The 18459-nt window shown below is 35.3% G+C and overlaps 1 protein-coding gene across 1 annotated transcript in view; it reads right to left on the reverse strand.

Moving 5' to 3' along the window:
• LOC124447129 (probable ubiquitin carboxyl-terminal hydrolase FAF-X) overlaps positions 1 to 18459 on the reverse strand; it is a 28910-nt gene that overhangs the window by 7577 nt on the left and 2874 nt on the right. The window contains exons 6-52 of the mRNA XM_046998027.1: positions 18411 to 18452; positions 18035 to 18150; positions 17898 to 17964; positions 17720 to 17818; positions 17547 to 17632; positions 17392 to 17440; positions 17143 to 17226; positions 16830 to 16892; positions 16142 to 16231; positions 15721 to 15825; positions 15319 to 15417; positions 15074 to 15181; positions 14684 to 14800; positions 14376 to 14526; positions 14109 to 14193; positions 13658 to 13709; positions 13518 to 13589; positions 13333 to 13436; positions 12680 to 12890; positions 12101 to 12459; positions 11707 to 11821; positions 11159 to 11293; positions 10398 to 10518; positions 9216 to 9346; positions 8883 to 8945; positions 8615 to 8706; positions 8039 to 8267; positions 7588 to 7713; positions 7141 to 7203; positions 6902 to 7008; positions 6511 to 6619; positions 6178 to 6233; positions 5739 to 5829; positions 5474 to 5623; positions 4958 to 5021; positions 4727 to 4870; positions 4476 to 4597; positions 3976 to 4280; positions 3506 to 3679; positions 2828 to 2969; positions 2670 to 2755; positions 2506 to 2597; positions 1785 to 1929; positions 1612 to 1690; positions 1252 to 1316; positions 910 to 1007; positions 706 to 842 (exon numbers count right to left, since the gene is read on the reverse strand). Coding sequence (XP_046853983.1) covers positions 706 to 842; positions 910 to 1007; positions 1252 to 1316; positions 1612 to 1690; positions 1785 to 1929; positions 2506 to 2597; positions 2670 to 2755; positions 2828 to 2969; positions 3506 to 3679; positions 3976 to 4280; positions 4476 to 4597; positions 4727 to 4870; positions 4958 to 5021; positions 5474 to 5623; positions 5739 to 5829; positions 6178 to 6233; positions 6511 to 6619; positions 6902 to 7008; positions 7141 to 7203; positions 7588 to 7713; positions 8039 to 8267; positions 8615 to 8706; positions 8883 to 8945; positions 9216 to 9346; positions 10398 to 10518; positions 11159 to 11293; positions 11707 to 11821; positions 12101 to 12459; positions 12680 to 12890; positions 13333 to 13436; positions 13518 to 13589; positions 13658 to 13709; positions 14109 to 14193; positions 14376 to 14526; positions 14684 to 14800; positions 15074 to 15181; positions 15319 to 15417; positions 15721 to 15825; positions 16142 to 16231; positions 16830 to 16892; positions 17143 to 17226; positions 17392 to 17440; positions 17547 to 17632; positions 17720 to 17818; positions 17898 to 17964; positions 18035 to 18150; positions 18411 to 18452 — 5400 coding nt within the window. The remainder of the gene's footprint in view (positions 1 to 705; positions 843 to 909; positions 1008 to 1251; positions 1317 to 1611; positions 1691 to 1784; positions 1930 to 2505; positions 2598 to 2669; positions 2756 to 2827; positions 2970 to 3505; positions 3680 to 3975; positions 4281 to 4475; positions 4598 to 4726; positions 4871 to 4957; positions 5022 to 5473; positions 5624 to 5738; positions 5830 to 6177; positions 6234 to 6510; positions 6620 to 6901; positions 7009 to 7140; positions 7204 to 7587; positions 7714 to 8038; positions 8268 to 8614; positions 8707 to 8882; positions 8946 to 9215; positions 9347 to 10397; positions 10519 to 11158; positions 11294 to 11706; positions 11822 to 12100; positions 12460 to 12679; positions 12891 to 13332; positions 13437 to 13517; positions 13590 to 13657; positions 13710 to 14108; positions 14194 to 14375; positions 14527 to 14683; positions 14801 to 15073; positions 15182 to 15318; positions 15418 to 15720; positions 15826 to 16141; positions 16232 to 16829; positions 16893 to 17142; positions 17227 to 17391; positions 17441 to 17546; positions 17633 to 17719; positions 17819 to 17897; positions 17965 to 18034; positions 18151 to 18410; positions 18453 to 18459) is intronic.

Here is an 18459-nt window from a genome sequence, read left to right on the forward strand (position 1 = left end):
ACACAGTTCCATAACCTCTTTCACTGCTCCTCAACATCCCTCAAGCAAACATGAACTATTTACACAGTTCCATTACCTCTTTCACTGCTCCTCAACATTCCTCAAGCAAACATGAACTATTTACACAGTTCCATAACCTCTTTCACTGCTCCTCAACATTCCTCAAGCAAACATGAACCATTTACACAGTTCCATAACCTCTTTCACTGTTCCTCAACATCCCTCAAGCAAACATGAACTATTTACACAGTTCCATAACCTCTTTCACTGTTCCTCAACATCCCTCAAGCAAACATGAACTATTTACACAGTTCCATAACCTCTTTCACTGCTCCTCAAAATTCCTCAAGCAAACATGAACTATTTACACAGTTCCATAACCTCTTTCACTGCTCCTAAACATCCCTCAAGCAAACATGAACCGTTTACACAGTTCCATAACCTCTTTCACTGCTCCTCAACATTCCTCAAGCAAACATGAACCGTTTACACAGTTCCATAACCTCTTTCACTGCTCCTCAACATCCCTCAAGCAAACATGAACCGTTTACACAGTTCCATAACCTCTTTCACTGCTCCTCAACATCTCTCAAGCAAACATTAACCTTTTAGGCAGTTACATACAACTCTTTCAATACTCCTTTACAACACCACCTCTTCCAGGCTAACCTCGTCATTAACAATTTATAAAAAAGTCCAACTCACCGAATCCAAATTAATATTCACAGTCACCAGTTTTCGAATGAAATCAAAGTATTCGTTTGAGAACTGTATTCTGTTATGAAGAAATTCCATGTTTTGTTTTCTAACCTCTTGTTCAATCGCACAAGGGATTTTTACATCTAAATAGAAGCAACGATGGCATTAACATGTCTGTTTGCTTAATTTGAGCGATGTACTTATGGTCACCATTTTTGACCAGGACAAAACCATTGTCTTCCTCTTCTATCCTCTCGTAAAACAAGATATAAGCATTCCACCATCTTTTTTGACGACGATACGACATTCTGAAACACAATTTCACATAAGACTAAAACAAGTAATGCTTAACCAATTTCAAACAATGTTCATAAATGTAATAAAGATTGGTTGTCAGGGTTATTGGTTTAGTAAGAGAAAATCCTCTTCTTCAAATACATGGACATAGAACACTTTCACAAGTAGACACAGCGCACTTTGTGGAAATCATTGTATTAATCTTCTCACATCAACTCAACATACGCATGCAATCGATTTTTTTTGTTGTTTTACCTCTTCATCATGTGATCAAATACTTCTCCCATATATTCACCACCAAAACATTGCGTTTTCAATTCCTAAAAACAACATGGTGACGTCACCATTAAAACTACCATGGCTTGTTCACGGAAATAGCCCACAACAAAAAAATCACCATTTCTAAAAAAAATTCTTGACTACAGCCACGTTAAAGAAAGAGTTATGTTCATTTTTTCAAATGATCATATGTAAAAGTTTGGCGACAATTGCCCTCGATAATTATATACAGACGTTAAAACACGTGTATTTTGGCAAGTCACATATTAAGATAGTTCCTTATCTCATACATTAATCAGTTTAGGTGAATTAAATTAATTAAATACAATGAAATACCTCGTCGTCATCCATTTTACAATCGCTTACATCACCGTCGTCAAATTTGAACCAACTTGTGCATCCATGAGTTGTCGTTCTGTTTAAATAACATAAAAACCCACTCTCCTTAATCTCTTTCGACAGTAGATTTTCATTACCAAAATTTAGCAGATCCTATACTACATGTTTACCTTATGTACGAGTAGTAATGACCGCCAGATGCCTGCCCACTATGAACAACGACACCAACTAGACGATATTTAGTACTCAATAACTCTCTCTTTTCATCTTCTTCATATATCGTAGTTGTGCTTTCGTCGAACTCGCCAGGGTCGTCTATACGAAAGGCATTTTTATATTCTTACAAAAATCACAATATCAGTACAGAGCGTTTGAACAAACGTGGTAGAATGGATGCATTTCCATCTTCGGATCAAATACGAACATCAAATGTAATAACAAGTTACGTTTGTAATTTCATTGAACGAACTGAAATGTTTCTTCGCAATAGAAATTTATTTACGCTCGAGATAAAAGAAACAAGAGGTTAAAGACACGTAATATTTCGTCTTCATTCATCATGATATGAGACCAATGATCATTTCTAGACGATAGCTCTAGAATACAGACAAAATATTACCTATCTTTAAACCTTTGATTTTTCTCTTGAATATCAAGATAACAAGGCATCTAATTACGAAATTTGTTCCATTTTTATGCAGAAACTTGAAGTTGAAATGTCAACCAGAAACGTTCGGACTATTCGCGCATGTAAACAAGAAAATAATTTAGACCTCGTGCAAGCATGAGTAATTTAGTTTGGGACATTGATTTACATATTTCATTCAATGAACACACTTACATGTCGATTGTTCTGAAGACATGCAGATATAAAAACCAAATGATGCTTACTTTCAATTCTAGCAAGACCTTGTACAGTATATGGCTCCATATCAAACTCTCTTGGAAATTCAAAATAATCATTGAACTTCACTGCAACATCCCTGTAAATTAATACAAATCCCATTCATGAGTGCTTTCTCAAGAATGTTTGGGTAATTGTTGAGACATAATACCTCTCCCAATCATAATCAAAGCGCTTCAGTTGGATAGCCAGAACTTTCGGTAGTTTTTTAAAACACATTCTTTTAACTGTGTCAATCTAAATAGCATTTACACAGATTCGCAGTGAATTTTACGAGCATGCAGTCTTGTTCGTAAAACTTTCACTCACTTTTTTGTTACACTTGTCACAATGATAAGCATTTGCACCCTCGAGCAAGTCGCCTTTCACGAACTGGTCAAGAGATTCAATGAGATTTTGGTGATTACGAATATCAATGGTTAGGGCAATAAATGGATCATCTTTGGAGTATCTTAAAAAAAGAAAAAAGTCTTATCATCAATACAATTTATTATACCATACAAAACTCACATGAAACTTTATCAATTTTACACTCAAGATCACATTCAGAGTCAATACAACGACACACTGTACAATACCCAACAGTTTTATATAATGTATATTTACATTTCGCAACTGCATGTAAAGTCCTTATTCTTGGTGTAATGGCTAGTTTATACGCATAGTAATGCAATATATTTCAATAACTATACTTGACATTTTCTAGTCTGTTGAAATACATTGTTTATTGAGATAACTATTTTATTGTTAAATTAGCAATTTAGTAAAATTAGCAAAATTTGACTGAAAATTTCGTACGCTGCCAAATCCCAACTTTACTATATTATAATCTATGACACAAACATTAAAACAAAGCGGACATTTCAAGTTCAGAAAATCACATAGATTGAATGGAATTCGCTCTACTGTTTAACACATCAATTTGTTAATAAAACATAATTAAATCCAAAAATACAACGAAATCTGGTACTAAATTAAGTCACCAACCTGTGTGGACAACCTTTACAAATTTTTTGATCAGCAAAAATGCCACCAAGAACACGTATAAGAACCGGTTCGTGGCCAACAGCCTTTAGCCCTTCATCCAGAATATCAATCAAACTGTTAAAGAACTCCAGCGCATCGTGTTGCTCACGAAGATTCACTCGTTCCCCCTGGTATCTGCGTGAGATAATATATTCAAAACGAAGGTGAGATAATTTATGCAAATATGAGCATGTTATGATACATTCAATATTTACACGAGACAATGTATTCACTATGTATATGAGATAATATAATCAACATTTAGATGAAATAATATCAGCAATAAGTCAAATAGAAGTAAAACGCCCAGATTTCATATAGAATTCATAGGGAGTCAGCTAATTTTCAACGACAGTATAGCCCCCATTACCACCTCTCTCTCTTTTACAAACCCGTGCATTTCCACAAATTCATGTTCAAACCATACATACTTGAATGTCTTCCACAATCCTTGAGGAACGTAATATTGCAACTGACTTTCTTTAAGATGACCAAATATGAATTGCATCTGTCTGAGTATCGACTTTTGATATCTCAAGTTTAGTTTCGCTTCCTTTTCTCTGTCATTACAGTCTTTTTCGTTATTATAATCTTTCGTGTCTTCTGAATAGTATCCAGTATCACTTGTACCCTCGCTCTCAGTTTTCTCGTCATTGTTTACAGATTCTTCATCAGGCAATGATAACGTCTCATCAGCAACAAGAATACCGTCACGAACTTTACAAATCATGAACAACTAAATTAAAAAAAAAACAAAACAAAAAAGTTTCATTGATTTATAAGTATGGACATAAACGACAAACGGTAGGAAAATACAATACCATTTTGTTGTTTTTTTTTATGGACAAAAATCAATAGACAAATATGAGGAAAACAGTTTCTGAGAATATTTATCTTCAGTCAATATCACTTTCCTCACAGTTATATATACCTGTTGGATAACAGAATTCATGTAACATGTAGCTCCGGCATTCTTCAAACCAACAAATCCTCTCATTGGACGTGGACCAATGGGAGGCGTGTATTCCCATTCCAGGAGAGGCATCTCATTTCCTGTCATAAAAACCAAATATGACATAAATTTGAGAAGCGAAACCAAACCTTTACAAAGTTCTTATCAAAAACCTCAAGTTCTTAAACAAAACATGGTGTGAGATAACAGAATTGGATTTTTGTCAATACCTGAATAGTATAGTTCTGTGAGTGCATTCGCTACATACTGTAGATTCTCAATACAACCAGTACATAGCGATACGAGCAACTCAAAAGCAGCGACAAGTGTTGGTGACGTATTGCAAACAGCGATAACTGGTTTATTCCATACATCTAGAAAACAAAAAATAATGGAAAAAGGGACACGCATCATTTATTGAAAAACTTTTTATTTGTATATATGACCATTAAGAAACTTACCACCACACTTCCTCGATTCTATGACCATCTTGGATGCTGGGAAAATGAACTCGTCCAACAGTTCCTAAAATATAAAAAGTAACTTGCACAGCGTATCTAAAACCATTGATTATTGGCCCAGATACAGAATTCTCTGTTAAAACCCAGTCAAACCAGTTTAAGACACAAACAAAACTTGTGGTAGCAGGTGAAACTTCGTGATTGGTTATAAAAAAAGAAAATGTTAATATTAACTTTGACTCTTTTGAACTGTTAGTTGCTTTTCATGTTTGACTAGACGACCAAAAGTACAATAATGCTAATATCATGAATAAAATAGACGGTACTCTTCGGTGCTTAACATAAATATTTCTACGAGGTAATTTTATAGGCGAAAAAAAAAATTCGAATGCTTTAACGTTGTTGTAGATTTCTTTCACGTCAAAAACCTTACTCTAATATGTTCTTGTTTCAAATCGTAACTTTCTGTATTTCACTAATGACTTTTTAGACTTTACATAACAAGAACTGTTCTACCTTGACAAGACAGGGTCCATCGGGAGCACATCCGATATAATGTTTTTTCACTGGACTAAGAAACAACAGCAGTTCTCTTGCAATAAGTATATGTCCTTCAAGCAAACAACCCTGAACGGATTCACAATTTCCTGTCGATTTTACCAAGTCCTACACATGACGGAGACGCAATAAAGTGCGAGAAAAACTCAAAGGTGCCATAATTACATAGGTTGTTTGTTGTCGCTTGTCTACTAGTAGCGAGGCTGAGAAAATATAAACAAACCTTCGCCCTTTTAAGCCAATGTATTTCGTTTGTCAATAACTTTTCAGCAGTAGAATAGGGCGCGTGTACGGAATGTGCGAAATGCAACAACCTGTGAAATATAAAAATGCTATAAACAAGAAAAAAACAAACATCCTCCCAACCACGTAACTAAGACGATGCCTGCGCATAGAAAGTTTGAAAAACACTACTGAAAATGTAGACTTGCAAGTGAGTAAGTAATAAACAGAGATATTTCAGAGATAATACACAGGATAATGTAAAATAACTGCCTGTAGCTATGACTCTTTGGACGCGATGTAAAGGACGGAAAAACTCTCTTTCAAAGCAATGTAAAGTTTTTTTACCAAAGAGCTTACTTTGAAAACAATGTAAAGCCTTTTTTAAAAAATAACTTACTTTGAAAAAAATGTAAAGTATTTTTTACCAAAGAACTTACTTTGAGAGCAATGTAAAATACTCTCCACTTGTTTCAGGGTTGTTCTCAACAATTGTCTACAGAAAATTGAAAGAAATTATTTTTACATAACGAGTAGCATTTAAATGCCCACCCTTGAGCACGCAGTGTTTATAGGGTGTGGCTACTTGAAGAAAAATAGGGTGTGGTTGCAATCAAACAACCATGGGAACGAATTAGGATCAACTGGAATACACAAATACACACAATTGTCCCACATATTAAACTATTCTTTCAAAGTGACATTTTATTTCCATATACAAAACAAAATTAACATTATTCAAAAGATATGTCCATTATAAATAAATAACGTACCGTTAAGACGGAAAACAGCAAAGTAATGAAAAATATTAAAGGTCTGTGACCATCCGAACATCGTGTTGCCATGACAAAAAATTGTTCGACAACGTACCACCTTAAAGAGCTACGGGAAAAAACGCCAAAATACCATAAATGTTTACAACAACAGGTCAATCCTTAGAACTTTTATTGGGGTGTGTTTATTTTCATATTCAGTTTTGCTCATGAGTGATTTCTCTTCAAAGTGATCAAAAGAAATCGGTTGGGCACAACTAAATATATGAACAAACACCGCTCCCCCTTCTCCCAATAAGGTTCTAGCGACGACCTCGTACATACAACAATCCTTAGTACAGATAGTGGGAAAAACTGATGTAAGTCTCACGATAATAGTCCATAGATGTACCTGTTATTACAGCGTAGTACTAAATCTGTAATAAAACTTTGCCACGATCGATCTTTACTCAACGTTTCCAGGTGGTTCGGTTGGATTGCGAGACACAGAGTTAAAACCTACATTTGCACGAGACTTGACATTTACGTAAACTGTATTTTATCATGAAGCAGTTGAAGTGAAGGAACGAAAAACGGATCGTGAAATAGATGACTTTAAGTAAACTCGCTCTATGCGTCACAGTAACATACCTCTGTAGATTCCTTACACGTATTAATATCATTAATATCCAAGAAGTGAGAAGTTAGGTCCATCTAAATACAGAAATAACCTTGTCATACGTTGAAGATCAAGGGCTGACTAGAAGAAGTGAGGCGTCTTGGCCAGCCGTGTTTAAAAGCACTTAGTGAAAGACTTCAACTGATTTTTCCTTCAATATATTCAAGTTCATCCAGCCAGGATAACGTGTTTCATTACTCAACCCTTTAGTCCGGGTTACTGAAAAAACGCGTTGAGGATATGAGATTCAATGCTCATGCAAAGCGATGATATGTTTTACTTGTTTTGTTTGCAATTATTTGTAAAAGAGATCATGTTTAACACTCGATATTACTTAGTGCAGCACATCACAGTATCCTCTATAAACTATTTTATGATTGCCACATTTCAAATCATGAGAGGGCAACTTTCTCAAGTACCTTTTCAAAAGATTTATGTATTTCATCCGGTGAAGCACGAAGTATGTCCATCATACCACCTGCCGCTGTCCAAGAAATCTTTTGGATTGCTTTTACAACACGGAAATCAGGAGTATGTAGTGAAATCTGAAAAAGAAGTTTAATGTTTTCATTTACTGTTACATGTCCGAGGCAAAAGACGTTAACCCCCGGTATGTACATGCGCTACAACACATAAATAAACTGATTTTGTACAAGCGCACAAGCATTAGGTGTGACAAATTTCTAACACGGAGGGAAGCTAAATTCATTGGTTGAACCAATTTTAACTAATGCGATTCAATTTTTATAAATTCCTCACGTTTGCTCCCAACCCTATTGACTGGTTGCTCATTGGTCACATCGGTATTCAGTTAAGACAATGATCGCGAGAAGCAAGAATTTACAAAGATTCCTCAACACATCTACTTACTTCTTCAGAATTGCGCTGTCCAAGCGACAAGGCGTACGTTCTGAGAACGCATTCCAAGATAAGATTTGGTATACATTGTAAAGCTTGCTGTAGTACAACAGCAGCATCTTTTGTTTCATCAGATATATCTGAGCGAGTGTCGGCTCGAAACGCCTCGGCAACTATGTAAACTTTAGCATATGCAACCGAGTTAATGCAAACTTTGTGATCTTCATCAGTGTTAGATAAGCTGACCTAAATAAACAAAACCCCGTGTCTGTGTTGTCAATGTTAAACGATGACAGAATTGAGACAGATTGCAAACGAGATTTATTGGTACATATGATGAGTGGTTATCGAGCAGGCTATTTTATCTCGAGTGATTTTTTTATCAGAACGTATTACGATAAGTAGTTTTTCCTAACATTTTACAGCTTTTTCTTTAAGATTAACACATTAAAGGAAACAGCACAGCGCGAGAAGTGAGCGCTTTAATCTTACATGGTTTTTACACTAATTCAATTAAAGATCTCATTCAAAGCAACTTTAACGTCTTATGTTCGAGGAATTAGGCAGTGGAAAAGGCGTAATGACTACCTTCTTGTCCACGTATCAGAAAATTCCAAAAAATTAGGTTTTGTGACAAGATCAAGGATGCATTTTACTCCACCACTCTTAAAGAAAGCCATCTGCAAGGTATAATACAATAATACAATGGAAGATGTTGGTACTTATGTATTACTATTGAGAACATTTCTTGCAAAAAACCTCGCAATAGTAATATATAGTAAGGTTTAGTAAGGCAATAGTAAGGTTTATTAGTGGCTTGCGTCACTTACTAACATACCAGGAAAGTAAAACAAACCTGAAAATCCACAGCCTTTTCACGATGTAACTGTCCAGCTGGCATCAAAAGAGCATATAACGTCTAATTAAATAAACATATATATATATATATATAAATATAAATAAGAACACAATTTGAAATTAACATGAGAGATACTTCATGTAGAACAGGCGAAAGCAACTAGTGCAAACGCAAATAATTATCTCTTGTATAAAATGTTGATGTTCAATTGCATGAATTGTTGAAGTGTTGGTACTCATTTCATGAACTTGAATTCTCTTGGATATTGAAATATGTACATGAAAGCTTGATTCTCACTATTATTTCAGTTCTTGATGTGTTTGTATGTACCTCGAGATTATAAACTGTTTGAGAAGACAATGAAGAATTGAAGCATGCTTCAAACGAACGAGAATCTGAACCGTCTTCTTTTTCTGCTTTATAAGAACATGCTTTTCTCATATTCTCCACCATTGAACGATCTAAATATGAAACGTAAAAAATCACATCAAATATTTTTCTATCGGATCCCAAATAGCAGTATTTTTTTCTGTGAGTGCGCATGTCACACATATTAAGCGTAGTATATTTAGTTTGAGGTGTATATGCCTAGTGTAGAATCATTGAGCAATATAAAGTGTTTAATTTATAGTGAAAAATCCATTCACCACAGCATATGTAGAGGCCTTGAAGACTACGACGCACATTTGAGAAAAACACAATTGACGTTCAAGTTTGATTAAAGGTCGTTTTATAGGTACATACTGATGATCACAAAATCTAATAAACCCTTAATAACCGAGCGCGAGGTCTTTACGGAGAAATAACGGACGAGGTTTTCTTGTACAGACCGAGCACGTAGGGCAAGGTTTGTACAAAAACAAAGGTCCGATATTCTCAGTAAAGACCGAGAAAGCGAGGTTATTAAAAGGTTTATTATATGGCATTATTTGACCTGAAACGAAGCTTGCTTTCTTTCTCGTTTTTGCTGTTTTGTACGGGTTGGTTTCACTTTTATAGTTTTCGTCAGTAAAAATTAAATCGTTTCAAATTGTATCGTCTGGATAGTTAAACTGTTTTCCCAGTGTTTTTCCTTCGACTCACATTCTTAAATGGTTTTTTGTTTCGTTTTTCTTGCGTTTTGCTGTTTGCTTTACGAAGTTTGTTTACATTTGACTGTAAAATTACGTGTTTTGGACCGTGGTCGATTACGGGAAAATAATGGACTGACAAAAATGTTTCTGAGCCAATCAAAGTGCGCCATTTTGCCGGAAGTGACGCTTGCCTTATAATAAAGACAGCTTAAATTCTTCCAAGACGAAGTCGATGTTAGAAGTTTATAGAAGGGGGGGAGTGGCAAATAATGCTTTTCAAAGGGCAGCAGTTTTGATGTGTTACCAATTTGGATATATTGCTTTGATTTAAGATCACGTGAGCAAAATCTAGCCAATAAACATCAGCGTGAAACGCGTTTTAAGCGCCTGTTATCATCAATATGAAATGACTGACATCGACAATGTTCTTTTGAATTACCTGTAGGGATTATACCCAATAAAAACCAGACCTCCTCTCGTAGTTCAGGAATGTCAAATTGTATGGAGTATTCCGCCAAACGGAGAAATGATTCCACATATTGAGTCTTCGTTGCTATAATCTTAAACATATAATATTCAAAAGTATGTCATATCGTTCTTTAAACAACAGATGCAATAATGTAAGGACAAAAAGGGACAGAGCACAAACGGGCAGGGAAGAAAAACAATGTACTTGGGACGCGCTTGATCGGAAACTATATTTTTGTAGTTTTGGGGTTAATAAAAAGTGTTAAAAATAGTAACTGGGATTTATTGAGTTCTATACGAGAAAAAAATATATATATATATCTTTATGCAAAGCTCGCCTTTATAGGTTTAAGCACTCTGGGGACTCAACAATACAATCCATACAATGTGTAACCGTACTTCCTGTGTCCCAAGTGCAGAAGTCACCATTACATTGTGGTGATAGCCGGGAGGGCACATTGTATATACACTTTGTATTTTACGCTCACTGCGCGTGCGTAGTTTGAGCACTCTAGGATTGTGTAGAGTCTCATATGGAGACGTTCACCGTGTTTGCGATATGCAAAGCTCACCTATATAGGTTTGAGCACTCTGGTGACTCTACAATACAATCCATACAATGTGTAACAGTACATCCTGTGTCCCAAGTGCAGGAGTCACCGTTGCACTGTGGTGATAGCCTGGAGGGCACATTGTATATACACTTTGTATATATATATATATGACGCTCACCACTCCAGGTAAACAGCGTTCAGCTTCAATGTTAGGACCATCTAACGTGGCAGGAGGAGAACCGGATGAGTCATCCGATGAATCCGGTGAGGAAGGCATCGAAGAATTTGCATTCCCAATTCTTACAGTAATTATCTAAGGCGAGAAAATAAACAACTAAATCAATTATTCTTGGTAAAAACTCCAACGAAAGATAATCGTGTACCATGAATAATGGACACGATAAATTTGGCAGAAACGTTTATTCATAAAATGTCTTTAAATATACTGGTGTGCTTAAGGTTGAACATTAAAGTCTGCACAACACTTAACTTTTAACTCTCGTAAATAGCAATAGTTTTGACCTGCATGCATTCATATAATACAGCCTGTAATAATTTACTAGTATATTGAAATTTGTAAATAGAATAAGTAAACGGCCTCTTGAAAAACTGGTGCCTAAGAGCCCTGAAGAGTTACCGTTTTAAAATATTTTTAAACAATAAAATAATAACGTCAGTACTGATGTAAAAACGTATCAGGCGAAAACGTTCTTTTGAGTAACTTACCACACGCTCGGGCAAGTTACATTTTCCAATCAATCTTTTATCGTCAACAGGAGAGAGCAGCTCGCCGCCAATATATAAATCAATTCTCGTAATTTGGGGATAATGGTTACGCATCCTGGTAAAAAATTTGTACTTGAAAATATCATGTTGATGTACGTATGTGGCCTTGTTAACGATGAATCAATTGTAAATAATAAAAAAAGACATTTCAGAGATAATTTCCTGAATATAATCGGAAGAAAATCCAACATAAACTCTAAAGCCAAACAAGAGTTATGCCGTTAACGTAAAATACTGTTTAATCTGTTGGTTGGCGCAACATTGTTAAGAAAGGCTTGGCGTTAAACGAAATTCAAGCTTTTTATAAACCTATATCTTAAACATCTTTGCCTACCTTTGTAAAATATGTCGCCGCACGCTGGCAATAGTTTCGTTAAGATGAGACCATAGTTCGAAGTCATCACTAGGCCGACCTTGGGTAGCCGTTCTTATAACTAATGTAATATGCTTGCCGCAATACGATCGACCGTGCGGTAATATTATTCTCTCCTCGCTGTAATCGTCATCACATTCAGCGATATATTCACGTAGGACTGTCAAACATCTTACAATACGTAATGCTGCCTCGCGTATCTTTGAGTCGTTGCTCTTATTTTTACAGTTTTTTCTGTTCACAGATTCCTTTTGTAAAACTTCATAGGACGGTTTCACATTGTGCATGCACTTTTGTATTATTTTTTCGTGAATGTCGACCTAAGAATAAAGAAAAATAATTCAAATTCTATATTAGTTTCACATAAATCAACAACAAGCTACACATGAACTCACTGGGGATAGTGAAATAAAAATTATACTGCTAAGCGAACGACTGTGTCTCAGTAAAATAAAAGTTTCTCAAATTGAAATAGTACTTATTCGTCTTAATAGTAAAGAAATTCATGTATTTCAGTAGGCTAGCTTTTCTCTCACCAACCTGATTTGCACGTAATCTTGGTCCAAGATTAGTATAACTTTGTTTCAAAAGATTAACAGCTCTACCCACAATCCTTTCTGATCCCCTCAAGGCAATTTCCCATAAGTAATCGATTCCGATTAGATCAAGATCATCCATCACCAACATGCGACGTTTGCTCACAAACTTTCCTTCTTTAATATTTACTTTCTGAAAGAATCTTTCGAAGCATCTGTTAAGTGAGAATCAAATGCATAAGATTAATATCCACGGTCAAACATCTACCTAAACTAAGTTATTTGAAACGCACAAAGATCAAAGGAAGTTAAAGGATGATTTCATTGAGTGCACGGCTGGTTTCTTTATGGAAGTAAGGTGGCGGTTTCTTTTTGAAAGCATGAGAAATTTTCGAGGAGATTAAGGGTACCATCTTTGATAATTGAGATTTTTATAAATGTCCAAGTTTACGATTTCAAAAATTAGAAATGTTTTCACTTTCATAAACTCTAGTCTTGTAAAATCCTAGACTAAACACAACCGGCAATAGCATTATAAAAATCATATTAATGCATCCCGGTGCACACTTTCCTCTGAAGCTCATCCCACGAGAGCAAAAATGCTACCACACACAAATAAGTTAACTTTTAAACCAAAGGTAGAAACAAAATACTTACTCCATTCCATTCTCGGTGAGACAACTTTGATCAATTTTTAGAACTTTGCTCTCAAAAAATACACCACTAATTTCTGGATTCAAATCTTGTTCATCACCCATTAACTACAAAGAAGAAAATCGTATATTCTAGCTGGTAATAAACACTGTGTAAAACTCGCTTTCGGCAGTCAAAAATTACGATACCTTTGAAAACCATTTAAAACAAGCTTCCCTGTCGCTTTCAAAAACAGAGTTTTCACCTAAAGCTTCCCATATCTATGAAATATGGGGGGAAATATCATTAATACACGATCAAAACATTTAGAAAGCGATGCAGCACTCACAATCTTTGCTTCGGGAGCACACAACCACAGTTGTCCATCTCGTAAAATAAATCTAGAAATGAAAAAAAAAGTGTTTTAGTTACGTCATGAAGTCATAAATCCATATGTCAATAAAAAGAATTTAGGCATGTACCAATGAACTAATACGTCACAAAAGACCTTCCTAACATTTTTAACATGTTAAAAACACCGGACAAATAAAATCAAATACAACCAATAATTTAAACACTCAAATTCCTACAAGACAACCACACAAAAGTTTATTTAACCACCCTTTAGCAATCAATACAACTTAAAGGCGTATGATATCAGTTTACTTCAGCGGTGATAAAACTGTGATAGAAAATATCATCATTATAGACAAACAATCCCCTTAATTCCATTATTAAATCACTCGCCGCATAGTAACAACTGAACTGTATAAGTAAAAATGAAGAAAACTAACTCTCACCTGAGAAAACTCAATCGTTTTTGTACTTGTTGAACATGACAATATCTTCCATCGGGTAACAAATCATCAGGATCGGACGACTTATCTATTCATTGTATTCAAATGAACAAAAAACCCAAACATATAACAATTTTGAAAAATATCATTGAATGATTACACTGAGGTTGGTGGTTCATGCTATCCAAAAACACTCCATCTCACAAATAAGGTCTTTTATCAAGACTCTTGCGATAAAGCACAAATTAAAAGACATCTATATCTACAAACCGAATTCCATATCTCTGACACTAGACATATAATTCTTTAGATTGGATGCCATGAGAGAGATCAACTGATGACGAGTTTGTAAATCATTGATAACATCATGACGGTAAAATACGTGTGGATTCTTTTGCGTATGCGAATAGTTTGTAGGAGCCTGAAACACAAAAATAGCATCTGACGTTATATTTGAATAACATACACGGTTCTAGTACTTACGTATCTCTAAAAATTAGAAAAATGATGTACTTTGATCTTTTAACGGGACCAAAACGCTCCACGACAAAAAGAGATCAGTTCACAATTGCATTTACCTCATAAAACAAGCAACATATTTCACGTATTTGTTTGATGGCAGGAAGTACCCATGTGTCGTTACGAAGCTCTTCAACACATCTGTTTATCCATTGAGTTTTCTGAGAATCACGATCCTAACACAATACGCAAAAGACACCGTGAGCAAGACGAGACAGTTGAGTTGATTCATGGATAGAAAAGATCGGATTATACTATTCTATTAAGCAGCCATTTTTTAACTTTCAAATAACTGAGTTTCTGGAGATGTTAATTTAAATTTCTAAAATGTTTGTGATTAAAAAACATGGAAAACATATAATTACAGACTCACAAATGAAGCAAGAATAAAGAAATATTATATTAAATCTAACGCAATGATAAAACAACTGCGAAAAGCTATAATCAACCTGTGAACAGCTATAATCAAGTATCTTTATATGAGCACTTAATGCTTGGTCCATTATATCGGTAGGCACATCATCCTTATGAGCCAAGTTCCAGAGCAAGCCAAGTACCTAAAGAAAATATAACAGTTTTAGTTCATACATAATGGTACGCAAACTCATTTCATAAAGAAGTGAAATTGAGTAAAGAAAGCTGTTTCTATAATATCAGAAACTTGAGTTCACTAAGTCATAAAAAACCACTTTACCTTGTGCGCCATTACACCTTCTTTATCATCCTCAGCCAACCTTCGAATTAGCTCTAGAAGTTTTTCGCGCTGTTTTTTACTGGCGTTCGTCCAGCTTTCCTGCATTTCAACAAATAAATAAAATTTAAAACAAAAATGACGAGAACGATGCAAGTAAAATAAGTTGAAGATCCAAGGATAGTGCATAGTTTCAAAAAATCCTTTCAATTAGACTTTGAAGTTTTTAAAATGATAAAATTTAATAAGTAAAGCAATTCGCGTACTCTTCAATGAGCATTTAATCCTAAGTGAAATATTAATTAATTTTGAATAAAAACCGTCTTAAACAAATTAAATAAACTATTAGCTTATGAACTGGACTTATTCCACGGAAAATTTGCACTAAATATCTCAAAGACTAACCTGAAAGCATTCAAATAAATGATCAAGTTGCTCAGCAGAAAAATCCCAGGCCAGTTTAGCCAGTAGGTCATGAATGTTTTTCACAATGACATCATGCTTTCCAGCCTTGAAAACAATGCAATGTACAGTCATAACGTTGAAACATAACGAATATACGATTTTCATATGGGCGACGAAAGCGGCATGTAAAGATGGATAAAAATATAAAGGCGTAACAATGTTTTTTTTATTTCTTGAGCAAACGATTTCCGAAGCGCATAGCAGGATTTCCAATTACAAAGATATTTTAGGAAATTGTCTTTTTTTATCGATTTGTTCAACGTGGAAACTTGAATTTTGAAAGAAATCGATCGCAAAAGTAATCTGCCCGAAAAGAAATCCGCCTGACCGCAACGCAAGTTTCTAACTTCTATAAACTAACCTGCGCACTCCAGATATGGTCAAGATCTACCAAAGTCAGAGCCTTTTCCTTTATTACAAATCGGATGATTTTTTCCAATTTTTCTACATACTACAAAATAAGACCAAAGCAACCATCAACTTTGTCCAGGTAAAAACATTAGAATGTTTATCAGCACGTATTCTTTAGCATAATTTGCGTTGTAAGGTTAACCCTTTATTTCAAACTTGGGGCGGGTGAGAGGCACCAGATGATGCACACCCCTCCTAACCTTAGCAAGAGGGAACGCAGAAGGAGTGCCGCCAATTTTCCGACGGAATACTGATACTTATACCAACCACTGCGAAGGCAATTGAGATTTGTGTTTAATGGAGCATTCTGTACTTGCAAAAAATAATACCCAATCATGGTATCCCTAAGAGTGACAAAATTTAACAAAAATGCCTGACATTGCACGGCCGCACCCACATTGCACGTACACACCTACATTGCAGGCCACACCCACATTACATGGCTACACCTACCAAGTAGTCACAAAGTCTAAACCATACAAGAGCCCCTAAAAATCGTCTTGAATCCGTCCCTGTTTTTTTACTTATGTAGAGAAAATGATGAATGAAATGCTACATTCCACATTCGATATCCTAAGATTTTAATTCTTTGAGCAATTGATTACAAGTTTGCTTAATATTAATAAATTCGTTCTGACCTGTGGTTGATGAAGATTATCTTTCAAAACTATAGACAAAACATCGTTTTCGTGGATCCATTCCTGCAGAAAGAGCAATTGTCAATTGACGTAATAGAGAAAAATTCTAATCAGGGTTACAAGTTCACAAAAACTCATCGCATCTTGCACAAGAAAAAGCGAAAGACATATTGCAGTTGAAACAATCATATATTAGAGAAAAAGGAATAGCCTCTAAAGAAAAACCGAAGAATCAACTTCGTACTATCCCTAAAAACCAACTTCGTGCTATCCCTAAAAATCAACTTCGTACTATCCCTAAAAATCAACTTACAGCCATTTTATCAGCTGTTAACCATTCTTCGTCGTCCAAATGACGCTGAGAGTAATAGGAAACACTGGAAATAACTTTGTTGATCTAAAAAATAAGGAGAGTTGACCATACGAAGAGAAAGCCATTAGAAAAGACATGCAATGAACGCTTTCAGTAAAGTTCTTTGTTTTATTCATAATGTCCATGCAACGATATATTAATGCGGAGAAAATAAATTGAGATACTGAAACCGTCCTCCTATAAACTAACCTCGTTTAAAGCATTCATTTTTCCATTAAAAGAAGATACTTGCAGCAACCTTTAAATAAAGACCGCGACAAGGTTCAGTCGTATAAAAAATTCCCATTTCGCAAAAACGACACACATTCATGTAAATTATCACCAGTTTGCAGTTACAGTATTACCTAAATATCATCTTTAATCGAAACGTTTCTAAATCTTTGCCGACTTCTTCACCTTTTGGAAGTTTTGCTGCCAGGGACTTTAATGCCTGCATTTGACATTCATAAAGAAGAGACGTTTACTCGCAAGTGAGTATATTTTCAATTCGCAATGACTGTATTTCCAATATTCATACCTTTATAATTGATGAAAGTGAGTCTGTTTTCGACTCATTTTTCGTCTCCTTTTTCAATTCTTCATTTGTCAGGTTGTCCAGGAATTTTTGAACACATTCCTAAAATAATCACAACACTGATGAAAAAAGAAAGATCGTGGTGGTATACGTGGAAAAAAGGCCTAAAAGATTGACTTACGATAACAGGAGCAAAATATTTCTTCACCGTCCCTGAGCAAAGTACCTGCGCACAAGGACCAAAAGGTCTACAAAATCAAGGAGTACAAAAAAATAAGAGGACAAAATCGCAAAAAACAAGACATTTTATTCACATGCCTTATTAACGCAGCCAACAGTGACACTGATAACGATCCCCCGTTGCATATACGTTCCTGTAGAAGCTTGAAGCCTCCCAACATTCCAAAGTGATTAACGAAATCGATTAGCCAGCCCTATGGAACATCAAAGTACAATTATTAATGGCAGCCATTCACAACACATGAGCCAGTTGCTGGTGAGCATGTTTATAAAGCACAATGAGTTATAATGAGTCAGTGTGGCCGGATTTGGTAATTTTTATTACCATATTGTTTACATAATTGTAGCATTCAAAACGGGAGGAAGCAATGAGCTCAGATCAACGTATTTTTTGATAATAAATTATTCAGGTATAGTTAAAACGATGAGTAGTTTCCAGTACGTAGTACAATACCTTCGATGACCGCGGAGTGGCAAATATTTCCATTTCCCCATCCTGTAAA

The sequence above is a fragment of the Xenia sp. Carnegie-2017 genome, unplaced genomic scaffold (assembly GCF_021976095.1).
Source record: "Xenia sp. Carnegie-2017 unplaced genomic scaffold, XeniaSp_v1 HiC_scaffold_22, whole genome shotgun sequence".
NCBI classification, from domain to species: Eukaryota; Metazoa; Cnidaria; class Anthozoa; order Malacalcyonacea; family Xeniidae; genus Xenia; species Xenia sp. Carnegie-2017.